The sequence below is a fragment of the Microcaecilia unicolor genome, unplaced genomic scaffold (genome assembly GCF_901765095.1).
Source record: "Microcaecilia unicolor unplaced genomic scaffold, aMicUni1.1, whole genome shotgun sequence".
NCBI classification, from domain to species: Eukaryota; Metazoa; Chordata; class Amphibia; order Gymnophiona; family Siphonopidae; genus Microcaecilia; species Microcaecilia unicolor.
This window is the reverse complement of record NW_021963056.1, coordinates 167650-189906: the sequence shown is the minus strand read 5'-3', so window position 1 is coordinate 189906 and position 22257 is coordinate 167650. Positions and strand designations below refer to the sequence as shown.

At 45.2% G+C, this 22257-nt stretch overlaps 1 protein-coding gene across 1 annotated transcript in view; it reads left to right on the top strand.

Annotated features, from left to right (window-relative positions):
* Positions 1-205: 205 nt before the first annotated feature.
* Positions 206-22257, top strand: part of LOC115458854 (brefeldin A-inhibited guanine nucleotide-exchange protein 3-like) — a gene marked incomplete at its 3' end in the record, with an annotated part of 189363 nt that continues 167311 nt past the window's right edge. The window contains exon 1 of the mRNA XM_030188691.1: positions 206-397. Coding sequence (XP_030044551.1) covers positions 313-397 — 85 coding nt within the window. The remainder of the gene's footprint in view (positions 398-22257) is intronic.

The window sequence follows — 22257 nt, the reverse complement described above, 5'->3', positions numbered from 1 at the left end:
CTTTCTCTTCCCGGGTAATCCCGCTCCAGGAAATCCGCTTCCACGTTTTTCTTCCCCTCCCTTAGGCTCCGGCTGTCATCTCTCCGCTGTGGGTTGCAGAGCTCGTCGTCTGTAGACGAGGCCCCGCCCACTCCGGCCCCCTGCCCCTGGGAGCACCTCCCACCCTCTCCCTGGGCTGATTCAGCACTAGCTGCTGCTATGGGGATGCTACTGCCGGCCGCTGGACTCGTCTAGAGAGGGATCCGCCGCTCTCTCTTGTTCTCTGTCCTCCTGCTTCTCTCCGGAGGTGGCTCCTGAGGGATCGGTTGCAACATGGAAGAGACACTGCGAAAGCTCCAGAAGGAAGCGTCAGGCAACAAACACAAAACGCTGAAGGAGAGCTGCACGGCGGCGATCGGTAAGCTGGGACGGGGGAGCTCGGTGCCTCTTCTTCCCCATTGCTGCGATGTTCCCTGGGCATCCAGGGAAGCCGCGACTACACCCGATGCCAAAAAGCATGCTTTGATTTATTGTCGAGGAGTATCGCTTTTAGGAACTTGTGATTGCGTACCTGGAAAATATGCGTCTTAGAATGAATGAATATATATATAATATATATTTTTTTTTACAAGCACATGGAAAGACTGCAAAGTCAAAACCTATGCCTATTTTCCTTTTCTTTTTTGATGTTGGTATTCGCAGAGCGGAAATATAGCACTATATCTGCACCACGTTGGAACCAGTAATACATACGGTGTAGAATTACCTATCAAATTTATTTACTTTCCTGCAGCGCCAGGTCATCAAACAATCTGCTTGCCCGATTTTTTTTTTTTTTTTTTTTTTTGTGGATTTAGGGGATTAACACACAGAGGCCGTCGGATGCTCTCTTGTTGCTGGAGGGTTGCACTTGTCACCCCGTGCAGGCAACTGAGCTGAGCAGTAGGCTGAAGGCCAGTGTTTTTGTCCCTAGCGAGGGGGTGTTGGATTCCTGCCCTAATACTAATTAAAACGCGGTATTTATAACAGTGCTGATGGTCATGTGGAAAAACGTCGAGAGAAATATAGGGCTCGAAGCGGTATAGAAGTGTAAAAAAAAATACTGGTAGTCATCACCATTCTCATCTCTCACGAACTGCTGGTGAGTAATAGTAAGGTAGAGGTGCTTTAGAGAAATTCGGATATTATGTTTATTGCAGTAACAGATATTCATGTCTCAGCAGAATACATCCATACAGCAAATGTGTTGGGGAAGACATTGAACAAGCCTGTGTAAAATGAAAACCTAAAAAGAAATCCTTCATTTTAGGTTTTCATTTTACACAGGCTTGTTCAAGCCTATTTAGTTATAAAGTAACATACAGTACTGTGCTGTTAATACATGTCAAGCCCTATTTTGCTAGTGGCTGTAAGTGAGAAATGGACATTCAGATTGGGATGTTTGTATTTCCCAGGCATTATACTATTTATACTAGAAGCTATGTTGAACACGAGTATGCTCAGAACAAAGTGTCTTAGAAATATTATATACAGATTTTTTCCTGTCCTGATTTGTTTCACAACACACATCAAGTGGAGAAAAAAGTATATGTATAGCAAAAGCTCCAATGGGTAAATCAGCTACAGCTTTAATCGGGAACAGAAACAAAATTGTAATAGCGTTATATAGGAACACAACTACATAAACAGCTGAGCTGATCACTTAACTAATATCCAGAACAGGGGCGTAGCCAGACAACAGATTTTGGGTGGGCCTAGGCAAGAATTGGGTGGGCACCAAGTGTTCTCCCCCCCCCCCTCCAAAAAAAAATTATCTTAGCTGGTGGGAAAACGCTTCTTTCCACCTTGGCAGCAGGCATGCACTGAAAACTGAGCATGCGCAGGTGCCAGTGTAATGGAGAGTAGCGTTTTCATTACCATCAGGGGAAAATTTTCAGCTGGCCGAGCTTGGGATTCCCACCAGTTACCACTAAACATGTGCTACTGTTGGGTGGGCCTGAGACATAAATGGGTGGGCCCTGGCCCACCTAAGCCCACCTGTGGCTACGCCACTGATCCAGAAGATACATAGCTTCAATGAATATATACTGGGCCTATAGCTCAGCTTTCCTCATACTCTGTGAGGAAAGTGAAGTATAGGAGCCAACCTTTCGTAATTATTGGGGGTGCTAAGCCCAATGGAAATAACCCCTCCCTCGACACATACAAGGAAGTTTCTCAATATTGGGGGTGCTCAAGCACCCACAGCACCCACAGAGTCGGCTCCTATGAAGTACCTTGTGGATATTAAGTGATCTGCTTAGCTTTTTATGTGATTGTGTTCCTATATATAACACTGTTGCAGTTTTGTACTTGTTCCTGACTGAAACTGATTTATCCAGTGGAGTGTTTTTTTTCTCACCTATGATAGTGAAGTGACTTGTGTTGCTATACATATCAACACTTGATATGCTGAGGTCTTTTTTTTTTTGTCTCCACTTGGTGTATATTGTGAAAAAATCAGGACAGGAAAATCTGTATATAGTATTTCTAAGTGACTTTGTTGTGAGCCTTCTATTATTATGTCTCTTGCTCAAGTGTTATTCAGTTCTTGAACACGAGGATGCTAGCAAATACACATGCATTTGTTGGCATGTATGTCAGGACCAGGGATTCTATAAAAATACACGTAGAAAAAAAAAAGAGTGACAGCACTCGGCAACTTCCATGTGCACACGTGAAATCACTATTTCCACATTTATTTATTATAAAGATTTATTTACTGCCTTTTTGAAGGAATTCACTCAAAGGCGGTGTACAGCAAGAATAAGTCAAACATAAGCAAAAGACAATTACAGCAGTAAAAATATTCAAACAATACAAAGTATGGCATAGTATACTACATTAAAATGTCAACACAATAAAACATTTTAATAGAGAGCATAGGGTGTAAGCAAAGATGGAACATATAAGATAGAGTAACAGGAGTAAGAAAATAAGGGACTAGTTAAAGAGTTGCAAATGAGGTCAGAAAGGCGCTTGAACATTATCTTGGCTAGGTACGAGTGGATAAACATTCCCTGTTATACTACGCGCAGCTGCTGTCATTTACTTCTGTTAAAGGCCTGGTAGAAGAGCCAGGCTTTCATCTGCTTCCTACTATTTTTTTTTTTATTGCATTTGTATCCCACATTTTCCCCACCTCTTTGTAGGCTCAATGTGGCTTACAATACATCATGAATAGTGGACATATACAAGAAAATAAACATTTAGTATTACATAAGGATCTTGGGTAGCATGATAATGATAAAGCATGATAGTGGTTTAAGAAGCAAATATCGTAAGGCAATACTGGATATATGTGTAGGAGTTCACATTTGTTGATCTTTGTGGTATGCCTTGTTAAAGGGATGGGTCTTCAGTAGTTTGCGGAAGTTAGTTAGTTGATAGATCGTTTTTAAGTTGCGCGGCAGCGCATTCCAGAATTGTGTGCTCAAGTAGGAGAAGGTTGACGCATGCGTTAGTTTGTATTTTAGACCTTTACAGTTGGGGAAGTGAAGATTGGGGAATGTACGCAGTGCTGTACACTTGAACATGAAGAGACAGTCCCTGCTCGACAGAGCTTATAATCTAATTAGGACTGACAAAGAGGACAAATAAGAGATAGGGGAATTACTAAGGTGGGGGTGATAAGGGTACTGAACAAGTGAGTAAGGGTTAGGAGTTAAAAGCAGCATCAAAAATGTGGGCATTTAGCCTAGATTTGAAGACGGCCAGAGATGGAGCTTGACGTACTTGCTCAGGAAGTCTATTCCAGTCATATGGTGCAGCAAGATAAAAGGAGCGGAGTCTGGAGTTAGTGGTGGAGGAGAAGGGTGCAGATAAGAGAGATTTATCCAGTGAATGGAGTTCCCGGGGAGGAATGTAGGGAAGGATGAGAGTGGAGAGGTACTGAGGAGCTGCAGAGTGAATGCACTTATAGGTCAATAAGAGGAGTTTGAACTGTATGAGGAAAGGGATAGGAAGGCAGTGAAGTGACTTGAGGAGAGGGCTAATATGAGCATAACGACACTGCTTCCTGAAGCAGTCTTGTGTTAAGTGAAGCCTTTCAGGGAGTGCATTCCATGTAATTGCTGACAACTTCTTCTACATATGTGTCAATATTTATACTTATAGGGCCAGATTCTGTAAATTGTGCCCAGTTAGGCACCATATAAAATCAGCTCTAAGCGCTATTCAGTAATGGACGCATACCCTTTATCGAATTTCGGTTAGCGCCGATTCCTGCACCTAACATTGGGCACCAAACGTAGACCATCTGAAACCTGGTGTAGTTCTGGCGCCCTTCTCATGTGCAGAAATGGATGTATACTGTAACAGTGCGCCCAACAGTTAGCAATGCCCCTGACCTGTCCATGCCCTTCTAGTGGCCAGCACTCTTTTTGGCCACATGTGAGAAAATGTAGACACGATTCTTTATAGCAGTGTTTCCCAAGTCCAATCCTGGAGTACCCCCCTTTGCCATTCAGGTTTTCAGGATATCCACAATGTATATGCATGAACTTGATTTGCATGCACTACCTCCATTATAGGCAAGTCTCTTCCATGCACCTTCATTGTGGATATTTTGAAAACCCAACTGGCAAGAGGTACTCCAGGACCGCACTTGGGGAAACACTGCTTTATAGAATCGCTCATAAGCGGTTGCACGCGCAACTTCAAATAGTGCCAATTAGTGCTAATAATTGTTAGCACTCAATTACTGGTTGTTAATAGTTTATTACCTAATTTAGTTGTGTGTACAACTCCTGATCGTACTCAAATATGCCCAAATAGAGGCATCCTTTATAGAATCCAGGGGAGAGTGGGAAAATTATGGGGGCAGTTCTAAAATTGGGCACCGCAATTAGGCGGCCACTTTACACGGGCTGTGAGCCTATTCTGTTACCGCACTTACACACACAAATGCTAGTATACTATACATTTAAGCACACAGTAGGCGCTTACCACCCCCCAATTCTAGAAAAGTCGGAAAAACTGTGTGCGCACAATTTAATTGAATAATTAGGTAATTGGCACCATAATTAAAACAATTATCGGTGCTAATTAGATTTAATTGGAAGTTACATTCATAAATACAGGCTTGAGATTAGCGCTTAAATTTTACGCATGACTTCAAAAGGGTGTGGAAATGGGAGGGCTATGGGCAGAACGGGGGTGTTCCTAACATTTATGCGGGTTGTCATGGAATGAGTGGGGATATGGTGCCTAAGTTAGCCGCGATTCCCGGGTGTTGGTGCTACTCTGTAACTTTAAGCGTGGTTTATAGAATAGCGCTGTTCTCAGTTCTGATTTTTTGGCACCTTATGTAGAATTCACCTCAACATTTAGGCAACCTGTTATAAAATCAGGGAGTATAAGTGAAGCCAGTTAGCTGAGAAGTTGGCAAAGGGTTTTTTTATTTGTTTTTATTTAGAAGGTAAACCTAATAAATGGACGATTAAGGGCAATAACCCCCTCGGTCCCTGGCCAAAAGGAGAATTTTTTTCTGAAAGTTCCTCTTGCTTCACAGGAGGTGCCAAAGGTGACGGAAATTATTTTTATTTTATCTATCAATGGCATAGTCAAAGTGGGGGCTTTGGGAGCCAGGGGGCCCCCTGCACTTCGGTCTCAGGCCCCCTCCAAACATGTAGCTCCCATTAAATGGCTGACGGGAATACTGAAGCCACGCCAGCCAAAGAAATTTGTTGCCAAGCTGCTCCCTTCCTCCTCGCGGTGCTTCAGTACAGAAGAAGTCGGCAGCGTGTCTCCAGCTGATGATCCCTCAGCTCCTTGCACTTGCTCAGTTTGCACAAGAACAGAGCATGCTCAAGGTGACCTGGCTTCCACTGCTGGAGGTACGCCACCAACATCTGTACTGCAGCAGTGCGAGGTCGAGGTTTGGCAGGTGGGTCTTCGTCATTTTATTTATTTATTTATTGCATCTGTATCCCACATTTTCCCACCTATTTGCGGGCTCAGTGTGGCTTACAATACATTGTGAATGATGGAAATACAATTTGTTACAGTACGATTATGGGTTACATTTTGAAGAGTTATGGGAAGACAAAGTCAAAATATCATTAGGGGAATAGAACAATGGAATGTAACAATGGGAAAATGATAGGGCGATAGAACAATAGCAAGAGAACATTTGGGTATAACAATTTTATCTGTGGGTAGAGTTTTAAGTGTGGTGAATATAAGGGGGAAGAGAATTCAGAAGAGAGTGTATTGATGCATTTCTATTAGTGTGTATGGACTTCATGTTTTTTGATCCTTGCGATAAATTTTCTCAAAGAGATGAGTCTTCAATAGTTTGCGGAAGTCGGTTAATTCGTAGATCGTTTTCAGGTTGCGTGGTAGTGTATTCCAGAATTGCGTGCTCATATAAGAGAAGGTTGATGCGTGCAGTACTTTGTATTTTATGCCTTTGCACTTAGGGAAGTGGAGATTGAGGAAAGTTCGGGATGATCTTTTAGCATTTCTGGGTGGCAGGTCTATTAAATCAGACATGTATGCAGGGGCTTCACCGTGAATGATTTTGTGAACTAAGGTGCATACTTTAAAAGTGATACATTCCTTGAGTGGGAGCCAGTGTAGTTTCTCACCTGTCAGGAAAGGTATTATTTTGGGCACACGGAGTGGGGGGGAGAAGGGAATTAATCCTCCCTCCCTCCCTCCCCCGGTAATTGCAGGGCTAGTTATGCTCCTGATATGTATCTCCCATTGTAAACTGGGAAAGACATTTAATATTTTGGTCTGCCTGTGACACGCCCCCTTGAAACCTCCTGTGTTCCAGCCTTCTGCACGGGTACATAGCAGCTTTCTGAAATTGCTATTTATATGTTTACATGTGTGCATGCTGCTGCACACACATGTTGCTGTTTCTAAAATGGCCTCTTTGTGCGCAAGAAATCCATTCCTATTTCCGATAGAGGGATTGCTCTTAAGTCCAGAGAAGAAAACAGTGACAGGTGTGTTTTGCTGCCTACACAGTTTAGCCAGCCATCTGTAAAGGAGGAATGTGTCTGGGACTTTGTGAGAGTCTGTAGGCAGTGCAGTGCTGTGGTAAGATTGTGGTGAGAGCTGCCATTCCAGCTTCCATCCTCATTGCTTCTTGTTGCTATCTCTGTTCAGTTTTTACCCTGTCAAGAACTCCTGTGTTTTAAAAATATTTTTCATACTACATGGACTTCCATACTACGTAGACTTACAAGTAAGTCTGTGTGCTTTGAAAGTGAGCATCTTAGTCTGTTGGTATTCCTGCTCTGACATACAAAGTCACATTTAGAGCTATGTATATATGTGTATATATGTTTGTTGGAGGAGTAGCCTAGTGGTTAGTGCAGTGGACTTTGATCCCGGGGAACTGAGTTCGATTCCCACTGCAGCTCCTCGTGACTCTGGGCAAGTCACTTAACCCTCCATTGCCCCTGGTACAAAATAAGTACCTGAATATATGTAAACCGCTTTGAATGTAGTTGCAAAAACCTCAGAAAGGTGGTATATCAAGTCCCATTTCCCTTTCCCTATTTGAAATTCTAGATGGAATGTTGCTACAATTGGAGATTCTAGATGGAATGTTGTTACTATTGGAGATTCTGCATGGAATGTTGCTATTCCACCAGCAGCATTCCATATAGAAGCCTGCCCTTGCAGATCGACTCACAGAAACAGAAGCCTGCGCGGCCGCATTGCTGATCTGCAAGGGAAGGCTTCTACATGGAATGTTTTTAGTGGAGGAGTAGCCTAGTGGGTAGTGCAGTGGACTTTGATCCTGGGGAACTGAGTTCGATTCCCACTGCAGCTCCTTGTGACTCTGGGCAAGTCACTTAACCCTCCATTGCCCCTGGTACAAAATAAGTACCTGAATATATGTAAACTGCTTTGAATGTAGTTGCAAAAAAAACCTCAGAAAGGTAGTATATCAAGTCCCATTTCCCTTTCCCCAATAGTTTTAGATCTCAGGGAATGGGTCTGATCTCTGGAGGCTACAATAGCAGACTTGGAGGAGCTGAGGCAGACAGAGAGGTCTGTAAGTTATATAGAAGCAACAACAGCAGCAAAGGTTTGTATAGTGCTATCAGAAAGCTCTGAGGTACTGCCAATACCAGTGCCTTAGAGTTGTTTGACAGTACTATACAAACCAGTGGCGTAGCTACGTGGGCCCCCGTAGATTTGGCCCTGGACCCCCCTGCCGAGGACCCTCTTGACCCTCCCCCGCCACCGCCTACCTTTGCTGACGGGGGACCCCAACCCCCGCCAGCCGAGGTCCTCTTCTTCCGGCGCAAGGCTTCGTTCTATTTCTGAGTTGTACGTGCAGGACGTCAGACTCAGAAACAGAACGAAGCCTTGCGCCGGAAGAAGAGGACCTCGGCTGGCGGGGGTTGGGGTCCCCCGGGCGGGGGAGGGTTGGCAGCGGGTGGTGGGGTGGAGAGGGTCGGCGGCGGGGGGTTGGGTCAAAGTTGGTGGCGGCGGTGGTCAGCAATGGTGGCGGAGGTGGTCGGCAATGGCGGGGGGGGGGGTCGGCAGCGCCGGGGGGGGGGCTAAAATGTGTCCTGAGGCTGTGGACCCCCCTCCCACCGAAGTCTAGCTACGCCCCTGATACAAATGGTGGAAGTTCACGTGTTTGCACAATGTTTGTCAGGTGTGCAGTATCGGTACTAATTTTGCCCCCAATTTCAGTTTACTTGCATTACCATTTGTTCATTAAGAGAGTGTTGGTACAGACTCCTGATGCAGGCCTTACTTCCGAAACACGATTCATGTTGAGTCTTCATTACCCACCAATAAAGTTTCTACACCACACCGTTTGCTCTGGGACTTTTTTTATCACCTTTGCTGTTGTAGCTTCTATATAACTTTCAGCCATAACTTCTTGATTTCTGATTGCATTGCTGATATCTGTGGACTTAATACCTTGCACCCCTTTTTCCCAATCTGAGCTACATATTCAGCGACACAAGTTATTTCCCTGCCCAAATCACTTCCAATCTAAGTTGTACGTGAGGCAGCAGAGGAGAAACAGGATTTGATCCCTGGCTTCCCTGGTTCAAACCAGCTTCTCTAAACATAATTTGCTTCAGAGATGCCAAGTTCCCCAGTTCCAGGCTGGAGACCTTTTGGCAAGTCCTAATTTTGAATTTATATCCCAAAGCAGTGTGGAATTTGTGATGCCTGATCCTGCCCATTGAAAACAGAGCTGCAAATGCAAGAAATCCAGGACTGTCCGAAAATCTCTACCCTGGAATTGGGTTACTTGTCATTTCTGCTGCTCCTCTTTTTTTTCTTTCTTTCTTTTTTATTTATTTATTTTATTTTAAGACAAAGAAGCAATACAGCCCAACCTCCCCCCCCCCCTCCAAAAAAAAAAGTACATGCTACTAACAATGTAATTCTTCAGTATGTGTCTTAGAGCAATCAACTGATCTTCATGTGACCCTCACATATCTACCCCCCCCTTGCCCACCCCACTTAGTAATCACGAGGAGGAGCAGCAGCAGGAACCAAGCAGTTCGGAAACAGGATCTAAGCCAAGTTTCCTGGGCTGAAAGCCCCTTATGGAGATTCAGTTGTACGCTCATTCCAACCAATGTAAGCCTCCCACACCTTAGGAAACAGAAGCAGTGTGTTCCTGCGAAGGGCAGTAAGCTTAGACATCAAATATACATAGTTCACCCTTAGTTTGACCTGAAGAAGACCAGGGACCTCCAGCTGCTTTTAGGCTGATGCCAACACCAGGCAACCGGCCGTGAAGATCTGGTGCACCAGACAGGGTTGCCTGACACGTAACTCGGAAGGGCCAACATTAAGCAGACAGCTGACCATCATCTGCGCCACACGCACTCCGTTCTACTCCACCCCATATACCACCCTAGCCGCACTGTGACCCCCTATAGCAGAAGTTTTCAACCCAGCCTTGGGGCACACCTAGCCAGTTGGGGTTTTCAGGATATCCCCACTGAATTCAACAGGGATATCCTGAAAACCTCGACTGGCTAGATGTGCCCTGAGGACTGGGTTGAAAATCCCTGCCCTGTGGTAACACCTGTTAATAACAGTAATTTATTTTAATAGTAGATTTGTATTTGGGCTATTTGGCAAAAGCTTGTGGGTCCAATTTTTTCCAGACACCGTGTATATGCACCAGATGTAAAGAGCACTTACCCCAAGCCTGGTCTGAGGGCCACAACCCAGACTAGTTTTCAAGAATCTCATGAATCCAATCTAAAATCTTCTCCCAGAAATGATGGTATCCTCTTCTTTCTCCCCACACAGTAGAGAATAGTCACATGGTAGTAGCACTTCCTCCTATATAATAATTCTCACCTCCAACAGGATGTGCCTGGGACCGTGCCTGCCGGAAGTGGTCTGCTAGGCAGGCACGCACTGACGTCAGTGACAGACAATTTGGCAAAGCAAAACAATCTGAGTGCTGGCCATTAGGACACAGGGTTGATAGGAAAGTTTTAAAAGACTGAAGGAACTGAAAGTGTTAAATGGGGGGAGGGGGGGGAGTTGTGAACGACTGAAATACATGCAAATTTGGGACAGGAAAACAATCTCAATGCTGGCCATTAGCACACAGGGTACATAGCAGAGTTTTAAAAGACTGAAGGACCGAAAGTGTTTGGGGGGGGGGGGGGGGGGGGGCAAGTTCTGAATGAATGAAAGAAATGAAAATTTACGAGAGGAACACAATCTGAATGCCGGGCATTTGGACACAGGGTAGATAGGACACTTTAAAAAAAAATGAAGGACGTGAAAGTGTTACATCTTGGGGGAGGGGTGAGGAGGAAAGCGGTGGGGTATCCGGATACTGGGCGTTAGGGCCACAGGGGTGCATAGACTTTTGAAAGCCTTAAGGAACCCAAAGTGTGGGAAGGAGGAGGAAAAGGAGGGGAGGGATCGGGGTGAGGGGCATTAGGAACAGGGGAGGGGGCCCTGCCACACACTCTCATTCTCACACACATACTGTCACACAGACAGTCTCATCTGTCACACACCCGCACATTCACTCTGGCTCTCTCTCTGAAACATACACACTCCCAGGAAAACCTTGCTAGCGCCCGTTTCATTCGTTCCAGAAACGGGCCTTTTTTACTAGTTTATTAATAATGTCGTTCTGTTTTTCTCCTTTACCACAATGTCTGTTTTTTCTTGCTTGGGGCTTTTTATTGTTGGGAACAGGAATGTCCTAGTGAGCATAATTTCTTAGTGCTCTATGATCCTGGTGTTTTTCTGGCTCAGCGATCTAATTGTGTTTGCACAGTTTCTAGTCAGTGAAGTGTTGCCGGCCTTTTGACATCAGCATGTCAAACCCGCTGGGGAGATGTGTGAACACTTCCAGTTAAGTGCTACAGAAATCTGTGTTTGTCTCCCTGTGAACCATCTGGTCGGTAGCCCCCTGTCTTATGCTGCAGTTATAAATCTCTCATCTTTAGGTTTGAGTTCAGCTGTCCGTTACCTTTGCTGTGTCAGATTTTGTTGTGTTTCTGGTTTCTGAACATAGCAGTAACACCCACCTGGTAATTTTGCTGTGGTGGGAAGCCTTAAAGCCCTGACTCATCTCTCGTTTTTTTTCCTTCACAGCTTTGCCACTAAGGATTCTTTGTGCTTTTCCTTTGCTTTCTTGAATTCTGGCATTTTCAAAATGGAGAACTGTTTTAATAGTAGAAAATAACCCAGAGCAGGTCTTTATTATATTCACTCCATCAGAATTGATTGATGGTTTTGTGTTTTGTTTTTTTTATTGCTTTACTTATATTACACAAGTAATAACTTGTTACATGCAACACAGGGAAATAATACAAATTCAATATGGCTTCACATACTAAGAAAAAAGGAAAAAAACTTTTTCATGTTTGTTTCGTATTTAATACATAAGTATTGCCATACTGGGAAAGAACAAAGGTCCATCAAGCCCAGCATCCTGTTTCCAACAGTGGCCAATCCAGATCACATATACCTGCCAAGATCCCAAAAAAGTACAAAACATTTTATACTGCTTATCCCATCGGGGGATGGGGAGCTGGGGTATAAAAGTTTGAAAAACAAAAGATCTTCAAGTTATAATGTTATGTACACACGTGGTATGCTGACTGGTGAAATGTTTAGCTTGAAATGTCAGTTCTGTTGACTAATAAAAATGATTTAAACATACTGCTTATCCCAGAAATAGTGGATTTTCCCCAAGTCCATTTAATAACGGTCTATGGACTTTTCCTTTAGGAAGCCGTCCAAACCTTTTTTAAACTCCACTAAGCTAACCGTCTTTACCACATTCTCTGGCAACAAATTCCAGAGTTTAATTACATGTTGAGTGAAGAAAAATTTTCTCCGATTCGTTTTAAATTTACTACATTGTAGCTTCATCGCATGCCCCCTAGTCCTAGTATTTTTGGAAAGCGTGAACAGACGCCTCACATCTACCTGTTCAACTCCACTCATTATTTTATAGACCTCTATCATATCTCCCCTCAGCCGCCTTTTCTCCAAGCTGAAGAGCCCTAGCCGCTTTAGCCTTTCCTCATAGGGAAGTCGTCCCATCCCCTTTATCATTTTCGTCGCCCTTCTCTGCACCTTTTCTAATTCCACTATATCTTTTTTGAGATACGGCAAATATTCGAGTTGCGATCACACCATGGAGCGATACAAAGGCATTATAACATCCTAATTTAACCCTTTCTTAGACCACAAACTTGGGGAGTGACCAAAACATTTAAGGAAATCAAAGTGGAATACAATAAGGCCCAGCCCGCTCTACATTTCGTACAGCCTATTTAACAGTTGTTAATTCCCCTGATACCCTCTTCAGGTCTATGAAAGCCCTAAGCTGATCTGGTACAAAAAAAACATATTTGATTCCATGATATTTAACTATACATTTGCAAGGGTAAGCTAAAAAGAAAGTAGCCCCCAACAATTTTGTTTCATCTCTCATATCTAAGAAACTTTTCCATTTGTCTTGGGTAGATCTTGTGACATCTGGGAATATCCTTAATTTCTGACCACAAAATTTTTGGTTAACATGTTTGAAGTATAATTTCAAAGTAGCATTAAAGTCATGTTCAAATACGAATGATACCAATAATGTGGCCCTTTTTGTTACTTCTGATAATGAGTCCTCCAAAATCAAGGAAATATTTCTTAAATCATCCAATTTCTCCTCTTCCTGGACCTGTTCCATTTCTTCATAAGAACCTACTTGTTTCTTCTTTTCTGGAAGAAAGAATATCTTATTTATAGGAGGAATATTTTGAGCTGAAATTTTCAAATTTTCAATAAGTTATTTTTTAAATAGTTCTAAAGGAAGAATTCCAACAGGCCTTGGGAAGTTCAATATCCTCATATTTAGACGTCTGTTATAATTTTCAATTTGTTCTATTTTTTGACGTATAAACGAATTATCTTTCATAACTGCTGAAACATTGTCCTTAATAGTCACAGCTGCTCCACCGTTGAAACTAGTGTTGTTATTTCCTGGGTTGATTTTGTAACAGAAAAGTTCATTTTCTCAATTGCCTGCCAGAGGGCATCAAGGGTTACAACCACGGGAGGGTTCAATACACTCTTCTTATCCAAGGTCTCCGCTTCCACTGCCGACTGCTCTGATGAGGAGCCACTACCACAGGGCCCAATTCCAGCGTCTTCCGCGTTCTTGGGAAGCGTCATCTCCACCCACGACTCAGCAGGACATGGTGGTATCTCGGCTTCCGTTGGGGGGGGGGGGGATAATGTTGTTTCATGATCCAGGGGTGTCGACGTTCCCCCCTCGGCACACACAACGGAACTTCCCTTGGTTATAGTGCGATGCTATCGAGGGTTTGCTGCTTCGGGGAAGACGCAAGGGCTGGAAGTGGTAAAGACCTTACAATCCCCTTTCTTTTAGTATGAGGCATAGCGGCAGCGGTAATCGATTCAATTCAGAAATCTTCAGCAAGCCCTCCTAAACAGCCTCACTCCTCTCAGCGTGTCGGCGCCATCTTGGTTACGCCCCTGGTTTTGTGTTTATTTAAGGTTATGTCTGTTAGCTGTGGTGCTTTGGAAGCAGTGAAAAGTTAAATGAAGTGGCTGGCCAAGCCAGTTGGCTTGTGTAGATTTGCTTTCAAATTTGACGTCTTTGAGAGAAGCAAAGGGGCTCAAGGTGAGAAAGAAAATGTAAAATGATAGTGGTACAAAAGTAGGATTAAGAAAGAGCCTGATACTTAGGAAATATGTGGAAGGACGTGGCAGGTTCAGGTTCAGGTTTTCCACAATGAATACTCATGAGACCTAGTTGCATCCAATGGGTCAGTGAATTCAAACAGATCTCTTACTTATTCATTGTGGTAATCAATAGAAATTGAATAAAATAAATAAATTAAAACATCTCTCTATTCATTGTGGAAACCTTGAAAACTAGTCTGGGTTGTGGCCCTCAGACCATTCTTGGGGTAAATGCTCTTTACATGGGACCCACAACATTTTTCCAAATAGCTCAAATACAAATGTACTATTCAAAGAATTACTGTTATTGACAGGTGTTACCATAGGACAGGGATTTTCAACCCAGTCCTCAGGGCACATCCAGCCAGTCGAGGTTTTCAGGATATCCCTGTTGAATTCATTGGGGATATCCTTAAACCCCCCAACTGGCTAGTTGTGCCCCAAGGACTGGGTTGAAAACCTCTGCCATAGGGGGTCAGCGCCTCAGCTGTTTGGGGAGGCTAAATTGGGCAGGGCTAGGGTCAGATCTGCCGCCTTTATTTTATTGTTGAGTTAACAAACATGTTTTGGAATATGTTTTTATCAGTATTAGTATGAGAACCAGGGATGCCAGGGTTCAAATCCCACTGCCACTCCTTCAGATCATGGACAAGTCACTTAGCCTACCATGGCCTCAGGTACAAAAAGAATATAAGCCCCCCAGAGATAGGAAAATATCTACTATACCTGAATGTAACTCGCATTGAGCTGCAACTGAAAAACGCATGAACTAAATCCAAATCTACAATCCAGTACTAGGCATACTGTGAAATAATAAAAAAAAAAAAACCCTACAAAATCACTCAGGACCTATAAAGCAATTCTACCATACCATAACAGTACTACCTTCAGTGGTCACACAACAATGGCCTTCCTAGGAAAACGCATCCCTATAAGCATTACAGTGGTCAGTAGAACATCAGTACACCTAATGGAAAACTAAACAAGCTGGATTAGTACAGATCAATCCTACACAGAATCAATGCTAACAGAATACCTGGCCTTTTGCTAAACTGAACCCCCCAAGAAGCTACACTCTGAATACAGTGGAACACCAGAGAAATGGAAATAGTGATGTATGTCCTTCTGTACTGTGCAAATATAAAAAAAAGCAGATGTAAATTCAAAAGCTAACTGACATATTCCAATTGCTACTTTACAAATAAAACCAAAATAATACCTTTTTCACACTAATTTATTACAGTTTTTAACTAGTTTTCAGAGGCCAAAACATCCTTCCTTAATTTAGGACAAGCATACTTATAACAGCGGTATACTGATCCATACCTGAAAGAGGAGGTTTTGGCCTCTGAAAGCTAGTAAAAAATTGTATTTAGTTCAATAAAAAGTTACATAATAACATAGATGACGACAGAGAACGGTACTGTCCATCCAGTCTTCCCAACAAGATAAACTCAAATGCAGATTTATGCCACTTTTTGGACGTTTTTCTCTTAGCATTTCTGCATAAACCCTGTCCTGTATACAGTGGCGTTCATGGCCTGGATGGCACCTGGGGCGGAGTGCGCCCCCCCCCCCCCTGCTAAATTACTCCTTCCCCCCCCTCCGGCGAAATGACCCCCCCCCCGGGTGCACGCCGCTGGGGGGGGTGCCGCGGCGCCCGCCCGCTCCGAGTTCGCTAAACTTCGCTTCGCTGCAGCTCCCTCTGCCCCGGAACAGGAAGTAACCTGTTCCGGGGCAGAGGGAGCTGCAGCGAACGAGCGACGAAGTTTAGCGAACTCGGAGCCGGCGCGCGCCGCGGCACCCCCCAGCGGCGTGCACACGGGGCGGACCGCCCCCCCCCCCCCCCCCTTGGTACGCCACTGCCTGTATGCCTGCAGTGGCCTTCGGTGAATACTTGCTACCGCACTCCTCCACATTCCTTTCTATTTTACCCTGATTGACTATACAGTTTTATAATAGCAGAAAACAGAGGCCTATGATTTCCTTCACAGTGCAGCCTGCCTGTTTTGTGAGGCAAACCTGGAACATTGTAGTCTGAGTGCAGAGATGCTCTGTGATTACTTACTCACAGCTTAGCCCTGCCAGTGCTGTTTTATTTGTGTAGGTGTGGTTATTTACTTAAGATATGCAGCCTCTTTCCCACCACTTTACCTCTCATTCAGCCAGCACAGCTCTAAATAATACTTGACCTAGAGGTAGATGCACTAAACGTTTTTCATCGTTAAATGAGCCCTCAGGGAAGAATTTCCTATCCTTTCCATGCACTTAAGCCTATTTTCCGACGACAGTAGCAGCTAACGAAAACGGAATGGAGATGAGCAATTAGTGTGAAAACCCCATTGAAACGACATGCACTAACCTTTTCCGATTGCCTTTACGCAGGAAAAAGGCAGGAAAACTAACGAGAGGTCTGGACCTCTCGTTAGGACAGCTCTGTGCCAGGAAAAAGTGTTAAGTGAAAAAATAAACAAACTTTGAGCCAATCCCAGCGCATTAGCAGAGCTAAAAGCGCTGTGATTGGTCCAAAGGACCTCAGAAAACACATAAAAAAATAAAAATAAAAAAAGGATCGGGAGGGGGCAAGGGCGCTCATCAGGAGCGTCCTGTACGGACGGCCTTGCCCCCCCCCCCGCTGCTCCCCACTTTCCGCCGCTCCCCCACCCCGAAAAAGCAAACTTCTAGAAGCCCCTGCCCCCTCCCTTCCTCACTACTCTCTCACCTCAGCTCCGCCTCCCGACATCCTCCGTCCGTGCCCCGCCCCCTTTTGGGGTCGTCGCCGCCATTCCCCTCCTCCATCGGGCCCCCCTTCCTCTTACCGGGCCCGTGCAGCGCCTCTCTCCTCTGTCCGAAGGCGCTGCACGGGCAAGAAGAAAGCTGAATCAGCTGATGCCTGCCTTCGCGATGGCGCGTCTTTCTCCTGCTGCGCCCGCCCCTGTCTGACGTCGGTAACCTACGTAGGTTACCGACGTCAGAAAGGGGCGGGCCCAGCAGGAGAAAGACGCGCCATCGAAGCTGGGCAAAGGCAGGCATCAGGCTTTCTTCTTGCCCGTGCAGCGCCTTCGGACAGAGGAGAGAGGCGCTGCACGGGCCCGGTAAGAGGGAGGGGGGCCCGATGGAGGAGGGGAATGGCGGCGACGACCCCAAAAGGGGGCGGGGCACAGGACGGAGGATGTCGGGAGGCGGAGCTGAGGTGAGAGTAGTGAGGAAGGGAGGGGGGCAGGGGCTGCTTGAATTTTGCTTTTTCGGGGTGGGGGGAGCGGCGGAAAGTGGGGAGCAGTGGGGGGGGGGGGGGCAAGGCCGTCCGTACAGGACGCTCCTGATGAGCGCCCTTGCCCCCTCCCGATCCTTTTTTTATTTTTATTTTGATTTGGGAGCCATGTGCTTGTGATTTGACTGTGTTTTGACTGTTTGTGGCATGCGCAGAGCAGCTAACATAACGCTTGGCTGCTCTGCGCATGATTTGGGGGCCGATTAACGATGTGTATTGTGATTCTTTGATACATTGTACGTTTCAATACCGATCTCAGCATGTGTGACTTTTTTTTTTGGTGCATTTTTCGTTATTTTAAAATCGTTAGGGACTTTAACGATTTAGATTTTTTTACGTTTGGTTGCTGCATCTGCCTCCTAGTGGTTAAAGCACTGGTCTTGACATTCCGAGGTGCCCGGCTCAAATACCACTGTTGGTCCTTGTGGTCTCGGGGAAAATCACTTAGCCTCCATTGCTCCACATCAGGGGCGTAGCCAGACCTCACGGTGGGAGGGGGCCAGAGCCCGAGGTTGGGGGCACATTTTGAGTGCTGCCTCGCCTCGCCACCCCCCCAGCGCCTCGCCTCCTTGCCACTTCCCTAGCCGCGTTCGCTGCCTTGCTCTTCTTTTTTTCTTGCTCCTCCTGTGCACGCTGACACTCCAGAACAGACTGGCACAGAAGAAGGCTTCAGCTGGCAGGGGTTGAGGACCCCCACCAGCCAAACCAGGGGCCCGGATGAAATTTGTGGGGGCCCAGGCCCCCGTGACCCCCCCCCCCCCCCGTAGCTAAAACCCTGCTCCACATAGAGAGACTAGAACAGAGAAAAACCTGGTTATAACAGCAGATTTTGGGGTACAAGATCAAAAACATTGTAGGGAAACCTTCAGGACCAGCCTCTTCTGCCACCTTTTCCTTCTCAGCTGGTAAATTGTGAGCCTGTCTAATCTGTTTTGCCGGTGTTTGTTTTAATTGATACACTTTTCTTCAAGACTCAGATGTTCTAATCTAGTCATTGTTGGATGCTGTATAGAGTAGCATTCTGAAGCCCTGTCTCTTCAGGGGGCTGATACCCAAAACCTAACGCCGGTGCTAGAAGAAGTTGGCGCCGGACTAGCGCCAGCGTTAGAGTTCCCAGAATGTTAAGGGGGCATCAATGCTGAGGACAACGTGCATGCCAAAGACGGCAGCAAATAGTATTAAAATGTGTGTGAGTTCCTTAGCTGTTCCCTCATTCCTAACTACTGTCAGGTGCAAACCTGATAGTATTCTATAACCAGTGTGCGTAAGTGCAAAACACAACCTGTTCTGCCCATGCCCCTCCCACGTCCACAGACGCCACACTCCCTGAAGTTGCAACACAATGGATTTTAACGCATGCAGTTTGTAGAATCTTGACTAATTAGTGTCCAATGAATATCAGTTATAACAAGTGATTGGTTTATACCAATTAGCAGCTAATTATTATATTAAGTTAGGCACATATCTGACGTTATTCTTTAATCTGCATACACGAGTTTTACGGAATTAGGGGATATGTGAGCAACCTCCAAAGAACTCCTAAGATCTAACATGTTGAGGTTCAAGTGCTGAGGTTGCTGTGAGACCAGGGTTTCCTCTGTGTATGTGCATGTTGAACTGACCCACCCTGTGCTGCCTTTGACAAAGTGCCGGTTCCTTCTGGTCACCCACACACCTTCTGTGCACGTTCTCACCATGGTCTAAGATAAGAAAATTTCCACCGGTGCTATACTCCAATCATTTGTAAAGAAACAAAAGGAAAGGGAAGTTTCAGAAATAGTTGCTCTTCTTAGATTAAAAGTGGCAAGCTACTGGTTGCCAAAAAATACAAAGCAAAGAATCTGGCTGATCCTACAGGATGGAGGCAAAATGCCAATCCAGAGTCGGAGAAGCTCCTCTGTTCGGAACTGGGATGTTGATTCTGGAATAGACTGTCCCATTGTTCTTCGTTCCAGGGCTGCTAAGAGGGTTTCCAGGCTCCCCCCCCCCCCATGGCTTATTAGTTGGCGCCCCCTACCCATCCAGCATCTCCCCTCTCTCTCTTCTCCTCCCAACCAACACCCCTCACCCCCGTCTAGCACCTTCTCTCTCTCCCCTCCCCTCCCAGGGGCACAGAATGCATTTTTGTTTGGGGGGGGATTTAGTTGGTGCCCCCACCCATCCAGCATCTTCCCTCTCTTTCTTCTTCTCCCAACCAACATCCCTCACCCCCCGTCTAGCACCTTTTCTCTCCCCTCCCCTCCCAGGGGCAGCAGAATGCATTTTTGTTTGGGGGGGGGGGGGGAATCCAAGCTCTGCCCCTAGTTTCACCTTCAGTTCCCAAGTTCCCACACCAGTTTACATTTATTCAGTTTTTTGCAAATTACATACACCCTAATTCTATAACAGAGTGCTACATATAGGCACCATTTGTGCACATAAGTTATAGAATACTAACATTTACATGCATAAATGCACACATATGTGCATAAGTGGTAAAGCACTATTCTATAATTTACACACATAAGTGCAAGGAGCATGTACGTAATAAATTATATGCTAAAGTGCCACATTTAGCCGTGAACAGTTAACTGCTCACACCTACATTTAGCTGCATCAGTGCCGACTTAGGCTATGCCGTTACAGAAATTATGCTTAGCGTGCAGCATTAGTACACCCAAATTGTGGTGCCCAGCTATAGAATTGCCCCCATAGAGTATAATTATTCATTTACATGGAGCATTCCCAAATCAACCAATAAAATTTGCAGCAACAGGCACAGAGCAGAAGTACAATTACAAAAAACATTCTGTTCAAACTTTGGTGTCACATGAGTGAGGCTTAAACTCCTGCTCTACCAGACACTGAGAACTAACACATAACGTTGCAAATAGACACTCAAACTGTGCTAACCCTACCTAATGAAAGTCAGCCCTGCAAATATTCTAGAACACCAGAATACCTTCAATTGGAAAAAAGAACACCCGAACACAGAACCTACGTGTTAAAATAATCCTCTCCTTTGTGATTACAAAAGGAAAAAACACACCGTCACCTAGTAAAAAAGAAAAAAAAAGAGCGAGAGAGAGACTACAGATTAGAAACAAATACTTAGACAAAAAATGAAATTGAAAACCCAAGAAACCAGAGTATAAGCAGTGGAAAACTGAGAAAAGAGAAACAGAAATGCATTTCATTTTGTTCAAAGTAAAGTAAAAGAAACCCATTTTTTTTTTCAAAGCTGATAGTGGTAAGGGCAGCTTTGTTTTGTGCGCTTATCTCTGAGCATTGGGAGGGAATAGGAAATGACCTCATTAACATCCGTTTGACTATATTTGCATGCTATTTGTTATAATCTTTGGTACCACGTTGTCTCCTGTGCTAGAGCACTCTCTGAGCATTCTAGGTTCACTAACACAGGTGCTAGTCCAGTGCTAATTGCTTCTAGTGCCTGAGCCTGATTTTGAGACTTGGACAATTCAATTATAGAGAGTCTGCAACACCAGCAATGGCCACCAGGTGTCAGTAGTATCCATTACAATAATAGCAGGGACAAACGTTCAAAATTAGAATTATATATCAAACATATAAACGGCAAGTGACCAACTCACCTGCAAATGCGCAGCAGAGACTTCCCTCTCTGTCCCGCCCTCGCGTCAAGATGTGATGACGTCAGAGGGCGGAACAGAGAGGGAAACAGAGTCGGAGTCACTGTCGGACGCTGCCGCCTGGAAACGAACATCGCACGCACCAACCTCCACCCCCCCCCAAATCCCTGCCGCCGCTCCCGCCTTCCTCCGCATCGGGCCCCCTGCACTGACCTGACAGCGCCTCTCACCTCCATGTGGAAGCGCTGCAGGCAGCAGCAGAGCGATCTGCTGCTGCCTGCAGCGCTTTCACACGGAGGTGAGAGGCGTTGTCAGGTCAGTGCAGGGGGCCTGGCACGGAGGGGGGGAGGGAGCGGCAGCGAGGAGGGTAGCTGGAAATCTCGCTCATTTTTACGGGCTTAATGGCTAGTAGTTAAATATATAGCTAGATACATACATGGTAACAGAGTGTTTGAAAGGTCTGCTAGACTATAAGGGAACTTTTCAAAATGTCCATCCCAGGGCAAAGTGCATGGATACTTTTAACTTGTGGATTTGCACTCATTTTCAAAACAAATATACATTTAGTTTATTTTATTTATTCATGACATTTATACCCTACATTAGCCCGAAATAGACTCAAGTTCAGTGTGGCTTACAAACAAACAATAAAGTGAATAAAACATAATAATGTACAGAATATAACACAAATTACAATAACTTCAAGAAGCAAATTAATACATGTGCAGTAAGTAACCAGGGATTTAGACTATCTCAAGGACAAACAAATAATTAAGGATGGATAGCTGAGAGCATAATTAGCCAGGACTAGATGGGAAACAAAATTAAGAAAAGGGTGTGGGTAAATGTGCTCGCTTATGCCTTATATGGTGTGAAGCTCCGCCCAGCGCATCCCAGGATACGCTGGGCAGGGCTGCTTGCGGCGTCGAAGGAAGAGGAGGGAGGCAGGCTACCTTCCTCCTCCAACCCAAGATAGGGGGTAGGGAGGGGGGGGCGGATTGACACTGGACCACCAGGTATCCTTATGCTGGGAGGTTAGGGGGGCTGGAGATCCACCAGATCTCCAGCCCTCCCTGAACTGTGTCGGGGGGGGGGGGGGGTTGGGGGACCAGAGGTCCAGCAGACCTCCAGCCCCCCTGTTGCTCGGGGGGGGGGGGGTGTTGGTCGCCCACTGGGTCACTAGGGACTTTT